The following is a 21,078-nucleotide window of genomic DNA, read 5'->3' as shown; positions in this document are numbered from 1 at the left end:
TGAGGCATTTATTCTCCCCGGAGCTGCTACATCTGGATACTGCAGATTTTGCAAATGATTGTTCTGATTATGAATATAACTAAATAAAGTCAACACAAAGCATGAGTGCCTAGCAGAGATTAGCTCAGAAAGTGCATGGAAAAAAAGAAAAGAGGAAGTTGTCCTATTTTGGATAAACATGATACTTCCCCCTCCGAGTTGGGTGTGAGGTTTGGCCATGACACACTCAGACCCTTTTCCCTCCCTTTGTGGAGCAGGGGTTGGCCTCACTGCAGACGGGAGGGTGGGGAAGGCGTGACTAACAGTAAGTTGCTGGTTTGATGAGGATGGCGGAGGCTTGGCAGTTTCCGTTACAGAAACTACCCCAAGTGATGCTCCCTTTGACGTTCAGTCGAGCAGAATAACAAGCCGAGTACCACCAGCCCCCACCATGGCTAGATGCACAATTCCCACCATAAGTGTCTTGATCCAGGTCTTTAGCCGTGAACTTCATGTTGTCATGCACAGTGCTAGGATTGTTTGAAGTCATGGCATCCCCTGCAGTCCCAGTGTAAGAGCCCAGCCTCAGCCTGTAGCCTTTGGACTCGTCTTCCAGACCGAAGAGGTTGTAGTCTGCATATTTCATGGTGCCAGATGAATCATGGATGACAAACCTGACCTGGTAGACCTTCTGCTTGGCGATCTGATAGATGTACTCCGTCCCCAGCCAGTACTCGTTTTGCACGTTGCCAAAGCCGTACTTGTAGGTGCTCCAGGACTCAGCCCAGGTGATCTGTGTGTCATGCCGGTTCCGCTGGAGGACCGTCCAGCCCTCGCTGGTGCTGTTCAAGTCACAGTAAACGACAATCTGGTGGAGTCCTGTGGGCTGGATGATGAAGATGCCGCTGACCCTGTTCCAGGTTATCTCGCTGCAGTCCTTGGGCCAGACTGTGCACAAGAGAGAGAGAGATTGCTTTCAGTGAACCCCGTGGAACAGACCCCTGCTCAGCTCTTCCCACCCTGGGTCAGTAAGAAAGGGCCCTCCGGTGTGTCACAGACATCAGCGTCTGCACTGATACCCGCATGCTTTGCCAGCCCCTTGTCAAAGAGGCTTCAACTCTGGATGCAGACACTGAGCCCGAATCTGCTGGCACAGCCCTGGCGTTACACTCCAGGGCACTTTACTCTCTAACTAGCTACTTTACACGTGCACACATAGGTTTCCCAGGAGACAAACAGGCCCCTGTTCATACTCTGCAGGGGCTTTTGGGGAGGTGTTTAACATGGCAGCCACGATGTGTGGGACACTGCAAGCTAACAGCACCGTGTGTCCTGTGGGGTGACTGTGTCTTACAGCAGCGGGTTCTGTACCCCTCAGCTCTCAGCAAACTGCTGTGCCAAGGGCTCTTCAACACGGCCTGTGTGCTGAGGCCACGGACACCAGCTGCCAGGGAAAGGAGGGGTCTGCGGCGTCAAGGGATCTTGACTTCAAATTTTGGCTGTAAACTCCCCACACCTGTAGTAGTGAGGGTCACAGCCCTCGGTCCTGGATCCCCCACAGTGGTGCCGCTTTTCCTGCAGAAAGATCATGATCCAAAGCTTCTCCTCTGCAGGACACGTTACAGCCTGTGTGTATCAAGCCCTTCCCCCACGCTGAAATCTGCCGTCAGAGTTTCTGCCCCTAGGGGCCTGTATAATCCCTCAGGCAGTGCATCCCCATGCCTTGGTATGCCCTGCAGGTAGAAGCTGTGTGAATAACTCTTGTTCTTGCATCTCATTCCTGCGGGGCGTGGACAGGTAAAGTGGGGGATACTCTTACCGTGGGCCTCTGGTAACTGCGGGTCACTGTCTCGGCTGTGCCGCAGGCTCCCTTTCCCCTGATCTGTAGGGACAGGAATTGGGAGATCTGAGTGACATGAGGGGTTTTCAGAGACTCTCCTGAGCACCAGCTCCACAGCGGAGAGTGTTAGCAGTGCATTTGGCTCCCCTTCTCATCCCGCCCGCCCCCTGCCCCGCTCGGGCCCGCGCTGCACCAGTTCCACTCCTCCATGCCCTTCTGCTGCCAAGGCAACCAGCACCTCCTGGCTTTGTCCTGCTGCTCCCTGCACTGCAACGGCCCAGCGCTGCGCGCCCCCCAACCGCCCTCCCCCTCCAACCGCCAAAGAGCTCAGCGTGGTTTGAATGTAGAGCTATGGTTGGATGTAATTTCTCCCAGTGGCTTCAGGCCTCCATAATCCCCAGGCAGCCAGTGAGTGAAGTTCTGGGGCCCCAGGGCTGGCAGGACCCCTAGGGCCAGGGGTCAGAGCTTTAAAAGCAGACACATGACACACCTGCCTTCAGATGCTTTGGGTGGATGTTCCGGATTGCACGGGTGGGTCCCTTTAAGATGTTCAGATTGTGTATTTCCAGGGTGAAAACTGGGGCTGAAAGGGCCAGCAGGCCAGTGAGGAGCAGGAGACGAGGGCAGTGGGCAGCTGCAAAAGGGAAGAGCTGGCGAGAAGCTGGGAACACAAACCCGCCGTTTAGGAGCCGCGACTCCCAGTTCCCTCTGCCAGGGAACGGCACAACCCAGAGCTGGGACTGCTGGAACCTCCTGCCTCGCCCAGCACAGACCGGCACCTCCGCCCTCGCCTGTCAGTCTGGCTGGGCAGCCGGCCATTGGCCAGGCATGCATGGGGCAGAGAGGAGGCACTAGGAACTGGCCCCATTGGGACAGAAACACCCAGGAGGGGGGCGGATCCAAGGGAGCTTGGGATTCGCCCTGGAGAAATGTTCCCACTCTGCTTGCCGCACAGAGACACCCCTGTACCATGGAAATGACTGGGAGAGTAGGTGAGAAAAAGGGAAAATGGGGATCAGGGTGGGGGGAGCCCTATAGGGTGGGCACTGGGGAGGCACTGAGCGTCCCAGGGAGGGGGATCATGGGGTGGGGGTGCTAGGTGGATACTCACCGCCTCGGGAGGTGGGGCTGAGGGGGGGAGACTGGCCAGGGGCACTCAGAGCCCCAGGAGGTGAGTGGGGGAAGGGCGCACAGGATTTCAGGAATTCCCTGGCAGTGAAGAGCTGTTGGCGGCAGGGAGGAGCCAGCCATGACATTCACCAGTTGGGATCCCTGGCTGGGCTAGTGGCTAGGGGGACCCATGGCCAAGCTGCAGTGGAAGGTAACCTGCAGGAAATGCCTTGGCCTCTGCCTCCTGCTCGGAAGGGCCTGGGCCAGACAACGACCCCCAGCGCAGTGTCCCAGCTCCCTGCCCCGCACCTGCACGGCACGGCCCCTCCTCTATAGGGCGGTTGGCATGGACGTTAGTGCTGCTTCCTCCATCCCCAAAGGCCTCTAACCCAGCTGGCAACCCCTGCCGTTCAGTAGGCCACATTGCCCTGCTGTGACATACCGGGGTGGGGGGCCTGTCACACAGCTGGGGAGTTTAACCCGGCTGCCGTAGACTCTGTCTCCCTGGAGCAGGTGTCTCTGCTCCTCTGAGTCTCAGCCCAGGTGTCTCTCTGCCCTTCCCCCTAGTCGCCCCCGGGCGAGGTGGGAGCGCCCCGCGTTGAGTTCCAGCCCCACATTCGGACCCACAAGTGCTGGTGGGTTCCAATCCCAGCTGAACACGCCCACTCAGCCCGAGGGCGGAGCAGAAGGGCCCTGTGCTGCCCCACAGACCCTCTGGCTCTCTGAGCCCACTCTTACCCATCGCCTCCCCGCAGCACGGCTGTCCCAGGCTGAAAGCTGCTGCTCTGTGCAGATAGGCCGTCTAGATGGAGGCAGCACGTGGCTGGCACTTATAGCTCCTGCCGAAGGAGGGGCAGGTGCTGCTATGGGCTGCTCCCCCAAGCCCTGTCCTGCTGCGCGCTGGGGATGCTGCCTGCTGTGGAGCTGTCAGGTGTCTTGAACTGGAATTTGTTTGGAAAGAAACTGTGCTGAGGAGCCTTATCAGCCCGAGCAGAGAGTACCTGGGAGCCTGCCTGGTCGGGCGGGTCTGGTACAGCATCTCCCCAGATAAGGCTCTTCCCTGGACCTGGAACGATTCCCTCCGAGGTAACGCACGGGGCAGCCAGGGCAGGGCACGGCCTGCTCCCCTGGAGCGTTAGGGCTTTCAGGAGTCAGAGGTGCCAGGGGAGCAGGTTGTGGTTGTACGTTAAAGCAGCGAAGAAAGTTGGGGGGCAGAGGAATTGGGTGCTGTGGTCCCCTCACGTCTGGGGCCTGTTTGGAGGCAGAAGTCACTGTCCCTTTTATCCATGGAGTGCTCAATACCCCCTTCTCATGTAGTCCTTGGCGTTGGGAGAGGGAGCATGTTCCCAGCTGTAGGGTGTTCGGCCAGGACTCATGGACCCCTATTCCAGGATGGGGGAGTGAGCTGGGAGAGAGGTCTCCATGTACCCTGCAATTGTCAGTGGCTTCTGGATTCCTCTGGGAAAGGGTTAACCAGGGGGTTAGTTTCGTCCACACTTGGCTTTCTTGGCAGTGCTGGACTCTGCTGGCGGGGAGGGGTCCATCTCGCACCCTTTCACCTGGCAGGGAAAGTGCCCCAGAGGTTAGGATGTTCTCACAGGCTGTCGTAGTTACTGTGACCTTGGCAGGGAGGATTGGTGGCTTGTGGGGCATCGGATACCCCCCTTCCTCCTAGAGCTGTGCCGTAACCAGAACATCGCCCCAGGGGGAGAGGGCTTTGGGAGCCCTGGGCGCCTTGGAGCCAGGGCTTCTCTCAGCAGCCTGGAAGCCCAGGTGACCCATCAGCCTGTTGGAGAGGTGGGCAGGCGGGTGAGCTGACCTAATCCCCAAATTGTCCAAATCGACGTGTTCCCGCGAAACGTTTGGATTTTGACACGCTGCCAACTTCTGAGGCAAAAACGGCTCCATTGGCACATTCTGACCAGTGCTTCTCCCGGCCGCAGAGCTGCCCCTGCATGTTTGCTGAGTGTGGAATCAGAACGGACTTGACACAGGCGTTTGTACTCTGGAACGCCATCTCAGGCCAGCTCCCCCAGTGTCCCCACGCTCACATTCTCCTCGTGGTGACATCTGACCCTGGGGAAATGAAAGGCCTCTGCGGGTTGTTTCCAGCAGCGTGAGCTTTAGCTGCAGGCTTCTGTCCCCAGCCATGCCACGAAGGAATCTGTCTAGCTAGGCTGGGCGTCCTCCCTCATATGTGGTCAGAGGTCACACAGGCCCTGCCAGTGACTAGGTGGCAGTATCTTGCCCTGGGAAAAAACAGACACCTACCGTGTGCTCACCCCAGAGATGTCTTTCTTTCTGCAAACTGAAGAGGCCTCTCTCCTGTAGCCGCAGCAGAGGCTGTGGGGAGGCCAGCAGGCCCTGTGGTCCCTCTCAGATTGGGGGAGGGCCTGACCAGTAGCTCTAAAGGCCAGAAGACCCCACAGAACAGGTGGGGAACAGGACTGGGACATTCCGTTGCTGTTCCATGGTTCCTTTGTCCTCAGCTGAAGAAGAAACTAAGCTCTGAAGCAAGGCTGCAGACTGCCCTGGCCATGGGGCTGACCCAGTGTTCACCAGAGGGGGGAGAAGGAACAGTCACACTGTTGGGCTCCTTCTTCTAAAAAGAAAAAAATCAGAGCATGTTTTCACATTTGACTTTTGACTCCCCAGCCAATGGGTGTAAAAAGTCAGCCTAGAATGCCCGGCTCCTGCTGGCTGCTCCGATGGAGACTCCACTTCCCCTCTCCTCCCCGAAAGGCAGGGGAACTGCCAGCCACTGCCTGTTACTCTCTGCATCCAGCAGAAACACTCCTCTGCTTCCCGCTGCCCTCTCCTCTGCTGAGGTCCCACATCCCCTGCTCTGGGATCCTCTCTGCTATGGGGCCAGATATGAGGGGAGGTCTGTGCCCTCAGACCCTGGGGCTCTCACACAGAGCTGGGGGAGCTGCCATGATTCCCCCCATCTGCCAGCCCCAGCACTGTCCCCTGTGCACAAACCCCAGCCTCCAACATCTCCCTGAGCCTCCCTCCTGCCCTTCTTAGCCTCCTTCCTGTCCCCATCCCCCTGTACCGCCCTCAGCCGCCCTTGGCCCCCCATACTCCCTGCCCCCTCAACCTTCCCCCACATTCTCCTGCCGCCGGCCCCCACATGCCCCTGCAACTCCCTAAGCCACTCTCATGTCCCACACGATCACCTGCCAACCCCTCAGTCTGCCCCTGGCCACATCCCCTCACAGTTCCCAGTCCCCATGCGCCGTCCAGCCCCCTGAACCACGGCTTCAGCCAGGCTGCCTGTGGGCTCAGCTTCAGCCTCCTCGAGCCCCGCGTGAGGTGGCAGCCAGCGTCAGGAGGGTAGCCTGCCTGCCTCATGCAGACAGAGCATGGGCATGTGGCGGCCCTCACGCAGGCCTCAGCCCCCTGGCAGCAGTGGGAGATGGCGGCCGTTTTGATGAAGGGACAATTGGTGAGTTGGTGCCTTTGGCCATGTTTCCATGGGACAGGTGAGAAGCCCCCACACTCCCGAGTCACCATCAGAGCACGAGGGCGGCCGCTGCTGCCCCTGCTGTGCATGCGGTCGGCCCAGCACGCCCAGCTCACCCCCCATCTCCTGGCCGCTCCTGGCCCAGGGCTCTGTCTCCATGCCCCGAGGGGCAGGCGTGGAGGGCCCAGGAGCCCAGCAGCAGCAGCAGGCGTGTGTCCCCTGCTCAGCCAACTGCAATCAGACAGGGCAATCAGCCAGAATCCATTGGAAGCTGCTTTACTTGTTTGTTGGGGCAGCCAGAATTAATGGGGCAGGCTGCAGCTGGCATTCGGGGTGTGCGGGAAGGGGGCAGCATGAATTGCACGCGGGAGAGTCGTTTGTTGTTTGCTTGAGGGCACAAACTCCCCTTCACCCCAAAACCTGGTCCCCAAATGATCAGACTGGAGCACATCGCACTAAGCAAACTGGTGCGACATGCAACGAAATAAAGGTGTCCCATCTCGTGTCCTTTGTCACACATTTCAATGGATTGTGCCCTGTGCTGGCAGGTTGCAAGGTCGAGAGGCGTGCATCCAGGTGAACCGTCTGGGTGCTTTTTTCCAGAACTATATGGACATGGAGCTGCTCCCTCCAATGCACCAGTTCCTGCCCCCTGCATCCCAGCCAGAGAGCTGGGACACAGAAAGCAACTGCCTTGACAGTCACTGAATGAATCCAGTTTGATCCTCTTCCCTGTGGTCCAGATGCAGCAACAGCACAGTCTCGCTCCAGCCTACCCCTCACCTGGCTGTGACCTGTAGGGACAATTGCGGGGGCGGGGGGGGCAGGGGAGGGAGTGTGTTCAGTCTCTGTAACCCCACGTGCAAAGCAGGGGGTTAGTGATACCAAATGGAACTGAAAGTCCGAGGGGGGCGGGGAGAGGGGTTCCCACCTGGTGTGTGGGTTTGCTGAAAGGCGCCTACAAAACATTGGACCTACCCAGGGCTTAAAGACAGAGCTGGAAGTCCTGGGTTCTTCTCCCTAGAGCTGAAAACACTGTGAAACTGGCATCGGTGGGCACCATAGAGCCGGTGCTGTGGGTGGTGAAAGACAGCGTACAGGGTGCAGCAGCCCCCTAGCCAGTGAAGTCACTAAGAGCGGGACTCACTCCGGGCTGGAGGCCCCTCAGAGCATGGCATCGCAGAGCATGGAGCAGCAGCGGTGCTGAGCAGAGGCATCCCTGGCCTGCCCCTTCTCTCCCTGGCGAACCCCCCTCTCCCCCCACAACACCCCCTGGATTCTCGAACTCTGCAGAGCTTGGCCAGTAAACCGGGTGTGGGGACAGCAGAGGGAAAATGGAAGGGGTGCGCCAAAGGGGCATTTGTCCATTGGACTCTCACCCCAAGGTGGGAAACTGAGGCAAGGGGCTGCTGCCCAATGTATTGTAGGGCAGGCGTTTCACTCAGTTCACAGACTACTGAGTCATTCTTGTGGTGATTTCGCCAATTCATGCTGCGTTTCTTTCTCCTCTAAATAAAAGTTCTCATGTGTTAGACACACACTCAGATCTTGCGATGCGGGAAGAGCTGCCTGTTAGGGGCGTGGTGGTCAGTTTCCCAGATTTCTGGGTGGGGCGGTCCAGCTGGTTCTGGTTTGCAATGCTAAGAGGAGCCCCGAGATCCTGACTCCAGTCCTTGTCGCTGCCAATACCACCTGGCACAAGCGTTACACCCCCATCACGTTCTGCACAACCCCCGTTCCTGCCATTTCCTCTGGTTTGATCCTCTCCATTTAGTGCGTCCTTTATCTGGAAGGCCGATGCAGAGTCCTGCTGATAAATTAAATCCCTGGCTCACACCTGCCCAACTTCAGAAACGTTGGCGTCCTCAGGAAGGAGGCAGGGAGCCCAAGAAGTCTGGTATCTGCAGTAAATAAAGAATGGGCAGACGTTCCGTTGGGGCTCCCTCCCTGCCCACAGGCCAGGCTTGAGGCCAGCAGCTGAAAAAGCAAGATAAGCTGGGGTGTGGAGTGGCGCTTTCTCCATAAAGGGATGGAGCCCTGGCTCTGGTTTCTGATGTGGAAGTGGGATGCTTCAGGTTGCTAACTCGTCCGCTCAGCTGCAACCTCGGGATGGGTGAGTTTTATTGAAATGCCCAGCATTTCATGCAGCCTGGAGATATAGGGCCAGAGCCCGGTGGCGGGCACCAGAGGGCCAGGCGGTGTGGGTACGTGGGGGAGGTGCAGTGGGCAGGGCATTCTGTCCTGCCCCTGTGGGACACCATGTGCCCTGAGTGCCTGGGCACAGGAAGGAACGTACCCATACAGACGCAGTAACTACCGCACAGAAAGGGGCAGCCTGCACTCCTCTCAGTGCCGCCCCTGAGCCCGGGCAGGTGCACAAGGGGGAGGGGAGTCCTGGTGCATCCTCTGCTTTCCTGATCCTGGCTGGCCGAGGCACAAGGGACGGGGCACAGTGAAGTACACGCTGCTTTTCTTTTGAAACAGAGCAGCATTTCCCCCAGCAAGTGCATGCTGCAGCATGAGCCTGGCTAGCTAGGAGTCTGGCAGCACCTCCTGGTTGGTAAAGAGTGCCCCTGGGGTTATGGGGTACCAGGAGCCTGGCAGGGATCCCTTGCTCAGCACTCTGCTGGACCCTAGGCAGGAATTCTCTCTCCATGCCCCAGGTACCTTTGGGCATTGGGGCCAAAGTACTTTAGAACAAAAAGGAACTAACATAAGCCATGTTTTAAAAATGGGGAAACTGAGGCATGGAGCAGTGTAATGAGGTTTCCAAGGCACAGGTAGAACTCAGGCCCTCTGTGTCTTAGACCAGCATCCCTCCCCTCCCACTGCACCGCACTGCCCGTCTACTATTACACTGTGTTAACGACTGCTAGCTGGTAGCGTCCCCTCTCCTCTGGGTCGTCAGGAGTAGGTGAGGCATGTTTTCAAGGATGAGTGACTCCAGATTGTTATTTCACTTCAATTCTAAACGTAATTCTGGCTTGTCAGACTCACTGAAATCCTTCTCCGCTAAAGCTTTAACCCTTTGCCTGCCATGGAGTTACGCATCTCTCTTCTTTCTCATAATGATGCCTGAGATTGCTGGCAGCGTGTCACTTGGGCTGTGACATTGTCTGAAGAATTTGGGTTCCATCTCCAGAAAGAAGGTGTTTCCAATTAAATCTGTCTGTGGATCATGTCTGGGCAAAGTGACAGGTTTCAGAGGAGCAGCCGTGTTAGTCTGTATCTGCAAAAAGAAAAGGAGGACTTGTGGCACCTTAGAGACTAACCAATTTATTAGAGCATACAAGCTGTCAGCATAGTCTGTGTGATATGTTGATTGTAATGGATTTTTTACCTTCAGTCCTTTTGGTCCGATGTCCATCTGTTTGCATTTGGAAAGGAAGATGATGTCTGTCTGTATCTGTACGAGTTTTTTCATGAAGTTTCATGAAGTTTATTTCATGCTCAAATAAATTGGTTAGTCTCTAAGGTGCCACAAGTCCTCCTTTTCCTTCTGGGCAAAGTGTTTCCATTGGAACAGTGTTTTTCTGCTTGTTGTTTACACTTTGTTCTCTAATTCATTTGCACGTTTGTATCACGGTCACGTGTGGGGTTAGTTTGGTCACTTGTGGGGTTAGCTGTGGACTTTCTAACTTTGCAACACCACATGAATACAATGGTGACTAACAGAAAGCACTGTGCCAGACTCCGGTGTGGCTTTAGCCTGTTCTGGTTTGACCCCCCCACCCCTCCCCGCACCTGCCCTGCCTCACCCAACAAAAAAACTGCCATTTTGCAACTGTAATGGGCCAGCAGCAGCCCTGATGAAACTTGGGACCTCTGGAGCTTAACACATAAGCCTCTGCTGTAGGGTTCTCAACCTATTTGCCATTGGGGGCTGCATATGCAGCTCTCTGTGTTATGTGGGCTGTGGCCACACAATATGTAATACATGGGCCCATGATAGGTATACTTGGCCGGGGGCCTGCGGGGTGAACCAACCAGTTTCTCTCCAAGAATCTGGATGACTCTGGGCTGCTGATCCCTGCAAGATCATTGTGAATCCCTGCGCTCAGTGCTGAAAGTGGCCTGGGAAAAGCATGTGCAGGGAGGGGGGTTCTATGATAATCTCAGCTGAAATAAATGGCCATGCACTTGGTAGGGCGGCTCTTACAGTGCACCCCTCAGTGAGTTGGCTCCATTTTTAACTCTTCTTGGCTGGGACGGTGGCCCCCGGCGACTCTGCCAACTTTAAGCCTGGCCTGAGCTGGGCACACAGAACAGCTGCAGTGTCAGCAGCATGTCCCCCTCTGGGCTGCTGGCCTGCAGTGCAGGGGGCAGCATGCCTGGTGTGGGGCACACAGCAGCTCTGTGCCCTGGGCACCTCTTACCTGCTGGAGCCTGCCCAGCTGCTGTCTCTGTGCGTGGGTGAGCGGGCCCTGCCCTCCGGCTGGCGGTACTGACTTTGGACAGGGTGCAGCTGGGACAGAGGGGGTTGCTCCGAGCTTCGCTCAGTGCAGCAGGCACCAGGAGCATGCATTCAGCCACACGTGGGGCTTAACACTGGGGCCTCTCCAGGCCAGCGAGGATCACTGCTGCGGAGGTCACTGGAGCCCTGGAGCAGAGAGTGCACGGGACGGGGAGAGGGCTGCTCCCCACCCTGCCTGCTGTGACTGCCCCGTCAGGCATGTGTCCCTCCATGCCAGCTCCCAGACAGTCAGGGCCAGGGGAGATCCCATTCCCCAAAGCCATGGGAGACCCTGGTTGGGAACCTGCCCATGGGACAAATTTCCACCTTGCACCAGCTGTTGCGTACAAATAATGGTACAAATGTAATGCAGTGACTTCCAGGGCAGCCTCCTGCTCTGGCTGTGAGCTCTGGGTCCTGGCCAGCGGCGACGGGGAGGCGGGTGCTGTCCGCTGCAGGAAGCCCAGGGCGCACTGCAGCCTGGACTATGCTCATCCCCCTCAGAGGCTAGTGGGGGGCATGATGTCCCCCCATTGCTCCGGATGCCTCAGGCGCGGACGCCCAGCAGGGAGGAGGCAGCACTCCCCTTGCAGTGGTGCTCTGAGTGTATCCCTGCAGCGTGGAGAGAGAGGAGGCAGCTGGCTGCTGGCTGAGCTCTTTCCCCACCACAGGGGGCTGCTTTGCCTGCTCTGCTGGCAGGGAGCACTCCAGCCAGCCCTGCCTGGGACCCGGGAGCCAGGCAATCGGAGCCGCGATCTTTGAATGTTTTTTAGCATTCAGCTGGGTCCCAGCTGTGTGCTAATTGGGCCTACTGCAGAGACGGAGACAGTGGCTGGGCCAGGGGAGAGGTGTGTGTGGGCAAAGTGAATGGTGGGCTTCACCCCGTCTCCAGAGACTTGGGCCAGTACCCCCGAGGCTGAGCCCCTTTGAACATCCAATCATTTCCTGCAGTGCGTACCTGGGAGCTGAGCTCTTGTGAAAATCTGGCCCAGTTGTTGAGCCCTCTGAAAACTCTGGGTAACATTTTCAAGAGTGGCTAAGTCACTTAAATGTCTAAATCCTGGTGACTTGTAGTGGGATTTAGGCACTTGTGAAACTCTCTCCTGGTCTCATGTCCAGTGGTTTCTGTCCCCAGCAGGGTTCCAGTCCAGCTCTCTCCTGCTTCTGTCTGTCCTGTCCACGACGGCGCTCCTTTCTGTAGCCCCCGTGCAGGGCAACGGGACCCTGGCCCACAGGAAGGTCAAGAGGGGTGAGTAGAGAACCCGTCAGAGAGCTTCTATCATCTGCCATATTCGAGATCAGGGTATTGTGGGCCTGATTCTGCTCCTCTCCCCCATGCCAGTGTCACCCCCATATGCACTTATCCACTGAATGCACCTTCCAGCCACCCCCTCTGCCAGCACTGGGTCCAGAGGGACACCAAGTTCTCCGAAGGGTCAGCAAGGCCGGCCTGGCCTAGTGAGCTCATTACTGTACTCCCATTCGGAGGCCCCCAGCGCCTGGGGATGGGCCAGCGGGGTGGGGGAGGTGCTGCTCAACTGGCTGTTTGCTTTACACAACTTCATTATCCCTTTCTCCAGTAAAGGCTGCCAAGCCGCCGGCAGAGACTGAAGAGCGTTGGTACCAACCACAGGGCAGAGTGTGGGAACCAGGCACACACTCCAAATTGGCTGGGAGTTCTACACTTAAATCTCACCAACTTCTGTGCTAAGCAAGCTCTATCTGTCCTTTAGGGCTAGCCCAGGCTCACAGCTGGGAATCTCTTGCTCGTGCCTAGAAGCCTTGCCCCTAGAGTCCAGGCAGCGCTGAGCGCCAGTTCCTCCCTCTTAGGGGTTTTCATCCCTTCTCCCCACACCTCCATCGGCTCTGAGAGCTGCTCAGGGGCTTTCCCAGGCAGGCCGGGGGCTGAGCCAGCTCCCGAGGTGGCACTGAGCCCCTGCCCCCTGCAGTGCTCAGCAGCTCGGCTCAGGAAGGAGGCTTAGCTATGGGGGAGGGGGCCAGAGCTGGCGGGGCACACAGGGGGATTGTCTGGTGGGTATGGGAGCTGGGGGACTCAGGCTCAAGGGAGGACCCTGGGGAGGGGAGGGGCAGTTATACCAGTATAACCACAATGCTATCATTCTACCAGGATAGTTCAGGACAATTTCCCCCCCCAAGATAAGCCCCTCGATAGGATGTTGCCTGGAATTTTCAGAGGCGCCTAAATCCCACTGAATTCCAACTGCAGTCGGGTGTCAAACTCCCTTAGGCTCTTTGAAAAATCCCATTTAAATTGTCACCTGTGGGTTTCATAATTAACATTCGCTGAGATGGATCTGGCAGTGTCTCCCCCACCCTCCCCAAACTATTTCTTCAGCATTACAGACTCAGGAACGATACAGAGCTTTGGTTTCCACTTGATTCATCTCTTCAAGGTTTCTTCAAAAGCAGCAGAGCAAGAAACTATTATTTTTATTTTATTTATTTTTTTGGTAAAATGAAAGTGTAAGACCTGAAGCTGGATTCTGTGGCCAGGAATGGCCGGGGCAGATTCTGTGTCTGTGGAATTGTGAAATACACAGGACCTGCCTCTAAAAACCCAGGCTCCAGTTACCCCTGACTGATTTGCTCGAGCTAGCTAGCATACTCTCTCTCTGTCTCCCCACTCCCCCGGTTCCCTTAACCTGCTGTATATGGTATTGCAGGGTTCCCCAGAGACTGCAGCTACATTCCCAGGGACAGCCCCAGCGGGATCCATGTCATCCAGCCAGAAGGCTCTCCCCCTCGGGTGGTGTGGTGTGACATGGACACCGAAGGCAAAGGCTGGACCGTTGTCCAGAGAAATTCTTACAACACAGAGATCACCTGGAAGGAGTCCTGGAGCACCTACAAATACGGCTTTGGGAACGTGCAGGAGGATTACTGGCTGGGCAACGAGTACCTGTCCCTGCTCACGCGGCAGAACACCTACAAGGTCCGCTTTGTCGTGGAGGACAAATCCAACAACACCCGCTACGCGGAGTACGACATCTTCAGCGTTGAGGATGAGCCCAGCGGGTACCCGCTGAGGCTGGGCAGGTACTCTGGGGACGGCGAGGACTATCTCACCACCTACCACTCCGGCCTGGGGGGCATACACGACAACATGAAGTTCAGCACAACTGACAAGGATCAGGACCAGGCCAGTGGGAACTGCGCAAGTAGCTACGGAGGCTGGTGGTATGACAAGTGTCAGAACATCCTGCTCAATGGGAAAGGCTACATCTACTGGGCAGGGTTCTGTAAGAGCGGGGAGTGCAAGTCTTCCCTCATCCTGGTTAAGCCAACAGATGTGTGCTGGGTCTGGCAGAAGGAGCCCATCCTCCCTGGGAGCCGGCGCCGCTGAGAAGAGGAGACAATATTGGATCAGACACGGAGCTCCATCTCCCACCTAATCAGTGCAGTCCCTGCAATGCCTCCATTCTGCTCACCCCGTTCCCTGTTGGCTTCTTCACGGTAAATCCCCTGGAATAAACTCTGAGAGCTGACCCTGCCAGGACTTTACATCTGAATCTTGCATGTATTAGGGGTGGTGAGTTTGGGTTCAAAAACCTGGCCTCTGTCTTTTTAATAAATATGGTTATTACATGAGAAAACATTGCAACAGTAATTAATTGCCGATAAACCACTGACAGATTAGCTAGACATGCAACGAAACCGCGAGATAAAGATATTGGTGTCCCTCATCAACCCAAGAGGCTAGTCAAAGTTTGGGGCCCTGGGGATGTTCCAGTGGGGAGCAGACATTGGCAATAGAGTCTGGTAATTTCTTTGATGTCTTGTTTATTTACAAGGCACACACAGAGTCCTGCTTCTCCAAACACCGTGGGTGGCAGTAACAGAGAAGAGCCTCCCTGCTTTCAGCTCCAAGCTTCTTTAGCCAGCACCTGGCCCAAAAGCTCTCTATACTCCTCCCAAGATCACACCCTGCTTACAGGCTCTGGTCGGCTTTCCTGCTCTGTCTCCATCCCTTGGCTGCACTGGCCATCTTGTCTTTTTCACACACGCACCTGGTCAGAACGATACTTGGTGGCATCCTCTACCCACCTGGTGCTAGTTTCTGGGCACGTACCATCATGGCTTGTTCTACATGAGGCCCCCTTACCTGTTGCTTCCAGCTGTCTTAAATGAAGAGTGCATCCTCACAGCCGTGTCACTGAGATTCTAACTCCACCCATAACCAGGTATAATCCAGCTCCTAGCAATGTGTTGATCTGTCAGGCTGACATCCTCTCAGCATCTCCGAGCACTTCCTGCCTGTGTGGCTTCAGCCTTCACTTTAATAAAAGTTAATTGTGACCAGATGCTGAACACCATTAACGCTAACAGCCAGGGGCAGGCATACCACCCCGAACAGGGAAAGGATGGGCTAAAGAATAACTAGGTATATTCAAGTCAGCTGGGCCTGATGAAGTTCACCCTAGGGCAGGGCTCCCAAATTGTGGGCTGCAGCCCAAAGATGGGCCACTGGCAGTGGTGAAGATGGGGGGCATGTGAAGGGGCATTGTCCGATCCCCCGCAAACTGCATCTTTCCATTCCCCTCCTGACCATGGCCCTTCAGTGCAGCCCCAGGACACACAGCCCTGTCTACTTGGCCTTCCTGACAAAGCCTGCATGGAGAGTGTGCGTAGGGGGGTATTTGTGGGGCAGGTTTGGAAAGAGGGATTTTTTCAGGAGGAGGGAAGCTGAGAGCATCTGACGTGCAGATGGCGGGGACGGGGTTGCTATTTTGCGGTTGGGAGTATCAGAGACCTCTCCCCGCCCCCGTGCACTGAGCTGTCCCCTCCATCTCAGTTGCTGGTGGTGAGGGGGGGCTGTGCTGTTTTGCAGTGAGGGATCGGGGTATCCCCCTCCCCAGGGCACTGATCTCTCCCCTTCCTGCCTCCCATCTCTGCTGTCTATGCTGGGAGCTACCCCCACCCTGCCCATTACAGGCTGCGCTCGGTGCCCTCCCCAGCCAGCCGTCCCTCTCCAGGCTGGAGCATGACACTGCCAGCAGGGCCATCCTCAGCCTGACCCCGGGCAGCCGGCTCGCCCAGCCGTTTTGCTGACTGGGGGCTCCCCTGCCAAACCCAGGGTTCCCCTGCACCATTCCCCACAGCTTGGGGTCCCACCCACACCCTAACTCCCCCATGGCTACCCCTCTCCTTCCAAAACACCCTGAACTCTTCATAGCCACAGCCCATCTGCTCCCCCTCCCCATGAGCCACCTGTCAGCAGTACCCTCCATATTGGACCAAACTGCTCTAGGTCTCACCCCCACTGCCCCAGGGCCAGGCTGGCGCTCTCTGGGGCTGGACCCCAGCTGTGACTGGGGTAACAGGGTCTGCTCCTTTCTCTGCCCTGTCTCTCCCCAGCCGGAGGGAGCTGCAGGAGAACCAGGCCCTGGCGCTGTGGCAATTCCAAGGCTGCACAGAATGTGCTGCTCCTGCCCCTGGGGACGGGCAGCACCAAGGGACCTCAGCCACCTCCCACCAGTGCCCCTGCTTTGGCTCGATCTGGGGGGTGAGGCCAGGGCTTTTGTGGCCCCTGGCTCTGCAAGGGAACAGGTGCTGGGAATTACAGACCAGTCAGCCCAACTTCGAGGCCTCGGAAGCTACTGACCCAACGTAGCGAACACGCCCCTGGAGGAGAACAGGCTGATGAGCAGGGCTGTGGGTCTACAGTGTATAGTGCCCCAGCCTGGGTCTTTCCCCACCTGCTCTCTCCCTCCCCCCACCCCCGCCCCATATGCTCCAGGCTCCTCAGCCCTCATCGGTGGCCAGTGAATACACTGGGGGCGGGAGGGAGGAAACGGCCAGGCTCTGCTGCCCAGTGTGCATGGGTTGCTGTTTTTGTCCCGGCCCGGGGTGGAGGAGAGGCCTCAGGAGTGGGGGGATCGGAGGGTGAGCTCCCCTCGCACCCTGAGGCAGTGGCTCCTGATGTGGTGGGTTACTCTGGATTGGGTGGGGGGGTAGCCATCTGATCACTCCAAGAAGACAAGGGGGAAGGGACACTGGCGGGTCCCCAGCCCTGAGTAACACTCCAAAGTGCAGCTGGGATGCTGCTGCCAGGGCCAAAAGGGTGAGGGGCCCGGGGGGTGGAGGGGGACTTGTTCCTGGGGGAGCCATAGGGGAGTGGAGCAATTGAGGACGGAAGAAGGGGGTTGGTGGAGCTGGGAGCCTTTGGGCTGCTCAGTAGGGTAAATGGACATGGGTGTTGGGGGCAGCAGAAGAGGGGTGGTGGAGTGGCAGGGGGCACAGGGCAGGGGTGAAGAAGGGGGTGAGGGGAAGGAAGTGGTTGGGGATGGTGAGGAGTGGGAGGGTTAAGAGGTGGGGTTATTGGGGAATAGGGCAGGGGAGGGTGTGGGGGCTGTGAGACTTTGGTGAGTGGGGGAGGGTCTGGGGAGGGTGATTTTTTTGGGGGTGTTTGGAGGATTGTGCAATGGGTAGGTTTTTCGGGGAGCTGGGGTTGGAGTGGTGAGGAGATGTGATGGGAGGGAGGGGGTCTGACAGGAGGTTTGGGGGGCTGGATTTATTTGGGGTTTTGGGGTGAGTTTAGTTAGAGAGGGGGTGGCGGGGTTGGATGGATTGAAGTGGGTGGCTGGGGGGTTATTTGGGGATTAGATGGGGTGGTGGGAGGGGGTTTAAGCAGAGGTGGGTGGGAGTTGGGCAGGTGGGTTGGGGGACTATAGCAGGGGTTGACTGGGGGCGGAGGGAGTGGGCCATTTGGGGGCCCGTGGCGGGGGGGTTGGGTGTGCACTGAGGAGGGGGGTTAATTGGGGGTCTGTACGGGGTTGGGTGTGGGCTGAGGAGGGGTTGGGGGGTCTGTTTTGGGGGGTTGGCTCTGGGCTGAGAAGGGGGGTTATTCGGGGGTCTGTGAAGAGAGTCCAGAGGAGAGCAACAAAACTGATCAAAGGCCCTGTGAGGAAAGGTTAAAAAGATTGGACGTGTTTAGTCCCAAGAAAAGCAGGCTGAGGGGGAACCCGACAACGATCTGCAGACACAGTCAGGGCTGTTGGAAGGAGGAGGGGGACTGGGTGTTCTCCATGGCCACAGAAGGCAGGACAAGAAATAATGGGCTGAATCTGCAGCAGAGGAGGCTTAGGCTCGATATTGGGGAACTCTGTAACTCTAAGGACAGGGACGTGTCAAACAGGTCGCCAAGGGAGGCGGTGGAGTCCCCGTCGCTGGAGGGGTTTAAGGACAGGTTGGACGCTTGAGCTTTACTTGGGCCTGCCTCAGTGCAGGGAACTGGACTAGACAACGTCTCCAGGACCCATCGAGCCCCACAGGTCTACACTTCTCTTTCAGGAGCTAGGGGATTGAGCATCAGAACCATTTCCTGCCCCCCACCCCCTTCTTCTGTCGCTCGTTTATAAAGCCACAGCAATTCTCAGCGGGGAGGTTGTGACCCAGCAACGCCGCCTGGGGCCGGAGACAGAACAGGAGCTTCGCTGCCAGTACCAGGGTGAACGTTCAGGCTCCAGGCCAGCCCTGCCCTGTTCGGGGTTTTCCAGGGGGGATGGGACGCAGCAGCGGGGGCAGAGAGAGGGCTCAGAGTGGCAGTTTGTGGTTAGCGAGAGATGAACTCTGCCTGTGCAGCAGGGTGCTCATGTGGCCCAGAACTGCTCCTGAAGCCGTCTGGCCCAGGGTGGGGTTTAAACACCCCATCAAAGGGGGTTGCTGTTGCCTTTGGAATGCCCCAGATGACGCCAAATAACAGGATTTTCAAAAATCTACCTGGTAAAGACGCTTCAGCTGCTCCTGCCATGGGGCATCTTCCCTCCCCTCTGCAACACCCCCAGGGTCCCTGCACCTGCTTTATTCCTTCTCTGCCATCTCAGCATGTTCCTCCCAATGGCACCAAGCCCGTGCATTGCTGAGCACCCTTAAATCCTACTAGCTTCAGTGACTTTGGTGGGAGCTGAGGGTGCTCAGCTCCTTGCAGGAATCACTCAGCACTGTTTTGGGCACAAGTCAATAAGTGTGGCCCAGCACCTTTGCACCTGCCACTCAAGCCCTGCTGATGCTGAATTTCCATAGTGCAGAGGTTCAGCCGGGACAGGCGTCCAAAACATTGATACTTGTTTCAAGATAAGTGGGCGTGGTTGGGCTGGAAATTGTGTAAGGTCAGCCCTTGTAACCTGGTGTATCTGCAGTTTGGCCTTAATGGAAACCCTGGGAGAAAGCCTCATGCTACGAACCAGGAAGTACAGGACCACGGTTCATAAGAGCAGCTCCAAAGATAATTTTCACTGAGCCCAGCTCTGCACAGATTTCCAGCTTAGGTTTGAATTTTTAGCAAAAGTTCATGTTGGTTATTTTCTCCCAAACCCTTCGTGCCTCCATAATAGCCAGCCATCCCGTCAGTCGCACCCTGGGGAGCTCCAGGGGTGGAGTGAGGGATAGAGGAGCAGATATATGACACACCAGCCTTCAGGTCCTTTGGGTGGACGTTCCTGATTGCATGTATGAGTCCCGTTCAGATGGGTGGGTTTCGTGTGTCTGTGGTGAGAACTGGGGCTGTCAGGGCCAGCAGGCAGGTGAGGAGCAGGAGATGAGCGCGCGGGGCAGCTGAAAAGGGATGAGCCAGAGTGAAGCTGAAAACACAAATGCAGGGGCCAAGAATCCCAGTTCCCCCATCCTGGACAGAAGGCATCAAATTCTCACTGATGGACAATTGGTTCAGATTCTGGGACTGGTTCCTTGTGCAGCAAATGAAATTAAATGCACCTCAGAGCCATGACAGAGCACTGTATAACCAGGGTCTAGTGACCATCTCTCACCCTGGGCTCTCCCCAGCATAGGCTGTTGTTCACACTAGTAAAATGATGTTAAAACACTGAGAAGGAGCAGGGAAGAGGCACAAAAATGGCTTGTGGCCTGGCCAGCACGCCTTCGAGCAGGTGACCGGAGGGGCTGCAGCTAGTCAGCTTGACTAAGAGCAGTTCAGAGGTCTGTCGATAAGGTCTGTAATCACCGAGCAGGAGGGGGTAGCCTGCATTTCAGGTTTTTGCTCTAGCAGACAAAGGAGTAACGAGAGCTAGTGAAGCTGATGTTAGAAACATTGAAATTGGAAATCAAATGTCAGTGTAGAAGAGTGAGGGGACATCACTCGCCGGAACCAGCCGTGCGGGGACGTGGGAATTCACTCTCAGCTGGCCTCTGGGGACGGAGGCAGCACGTGGCTGGCACTTATAGCTCCTGCCGAAGGAGGGGCAGGTGCTGCCATTGGCTGCTCCCCCAAGCCCTGTCCTGCTGCGCGCTGGGGATGCTGCCTGCTGTGGAGCTGTCAGGTGTCTTGAACTGGAATTTGTTTGGAGAGAAACTGTGCTAAGGAGCCTTATCAGCCCGAGCAGAGAGTACCTGGGAGCCTGCCTGGTCAGGCGGGTCTGGTACAGCATCTCCCCAGATAAGGCTCTTCCCTGGACCTGGAACGATTCCCTCCGAGGTAACACGCGGGGCAGCCAGGGCAGGGCACGGCCTGCTCCCCTGGAGCGTTAGGGCTTTCAGGAGTCAGAGGTGCCAGGGGAGCAGGTTGTGGTTGTATGTTAAAGCAGCGAAGAAAGCTGGGGGGCAGAGGAATTGGGTGCTGTGGCCATTGCACTTGATCAGCTCAATTTGGAAATGTCTTTCAAAGGAAATCCAGATGTATACATGTGACTGGGATACACGTACACTCACATGTACACCCACACGCGCGCACACTGTCCCTGGAGCTCCCCAGGGTGCGACTGACTGGATGGCTGCCTATTATGGAGGCACGAAGTGGTTGGAGAAAATAATCAGCAAGAACTTTTGCTAAAAATGCCTACCTGAGCTGGAAATCTGTGCAGGGCTGGGCTCAGAGAAAATGGTTTTCTTAGCTGCTCTTTTTACCCGTGGTCCTGTACTTCCTGGTTTGTGTCGGACCCAGGCAGGAGACCTGGCAGCTCTCAGCTGTAGAAGCCGTCAGAATGAGCCAGGTTGGAATGAGCCAGGCCCTCAGATCCTTCAAGAGGAAAAGTGAAACCCACTTCTGCCACCAATCGCCCCAACGGTCACTGAGCGACACCAAACCACGTCCTTCCAGTCAGGCAGTTTCATATGGACACGTCAAACCCTTGGTTTGCCACTCAGATTCCACGGTGATGGACACAGTAAGGACCTAGAGAAGTTAAACAGGCAGACAGACAAGGAAACAGTGGCCCTGGCTACAGCTGTGGTGCAAACAGATGAACACCAATTGCT

The 21,078-nt window shown here is 56.7% G+C and overlaps 2 protein-coding genes across 2 annotated transcripts; one reads left to right on the top strand and one right to left on the bottom strand.

Moving 5' to 3' along the window:
* Positions 1-3,831, bottom strand: LOC311532285 (fibrinogen-like protein 1-like protein). Its single transcript, XM_084650610.1, has 4 exons — positions 3,668-3,831; positions 2,310-2,453; positions 1,799-1,861; positions 1-927 (listed from the first exon to the last, which is right to left on the bottom strand). Exons 1-4 carry the CDS (start codon positions 3,669-3,671, stop codon positions 299-301), a joined length of 840 nt encoding a protein of 279 aa, XP_084506736.1. The 5' UTR covers positions 3,672-3,831; the 3' UTR covers positions 1-298.
* A 4,631-nt stretch (positions 3,832-8,462) lies between these two features.
* LOC311532322 (fibrinogen-like protein 1-like protein) lies at positions 8,463-14,417 on the top strand. Its single transcript, XM_084650678.1, has 3 exons — positions 8,463-8,508; positions 11,984-12,097; positions 13,533-14,417. The coding sequence occupies exons 1-3, from the start codon at positions 8,505-8,507 to the stop codon at positions 14,210-14,212; spliced, it is 798 nt and encodes a 265-aa protein (XP_084506804.1). The 5' UTR covers positions 8,463-8,504; the 3' UTR covers positions 14,213-14,417.
* The last annotated feature ends 6,661 nt before the right edge of the window (positions 14,418-21,078 follow it).

Source organism: Lepidochelys olivacea (genome assembly GCF_965140295.1).
Source record: "Lepidochelys olivacea isolate rLepOli2 genome assembly, chromosome: 17".
Taxonomy (NCBI): domain Eukaryota; kingdom Metazoa; phylum Chordata; order Testudines; family Cheloniidae; genus Lepidochelys; species Lepidochelys olivacea.
Note: the sequence above shows the minus strand (reverse complement) of the source record. Positions and strands in the feature narration are given on the sequence as shown.

What these genes read in the sequence shown, in the direction of transcription:
- LOC311532285 (XM_084650610.1), bottom strand. An exon ending in CCCAAAGCATCTGAAGGCAG is followed by an intron (nt 1,862 to 2,309) that starts GTGTGTCATGTG and finishes CTGTCCCTACAG; the next exon opens with ATCAGGGGAAAGGGAGCCTG. An exon ending in GCAGTTACCAGAGGCCCACG is followed by an intron (nt 928 to 1,798) that starts GTAAGAGTATCC and finishes TCTTGTGCACAG; the next exon opens with TCTGGCCCAAGGACTGCAGC.
- LOC311532322 (XM_084650678.1), top strand. An exon ending in CCACAGGAAGGTCAAGAGGG is followed by an intron (nt 12,098 to 13,532) that starts GTGAGTAGAGAA and finishes ATGGTATTGCAG; the next exon opens with GGTTCCCCAGAGACTGCAGC.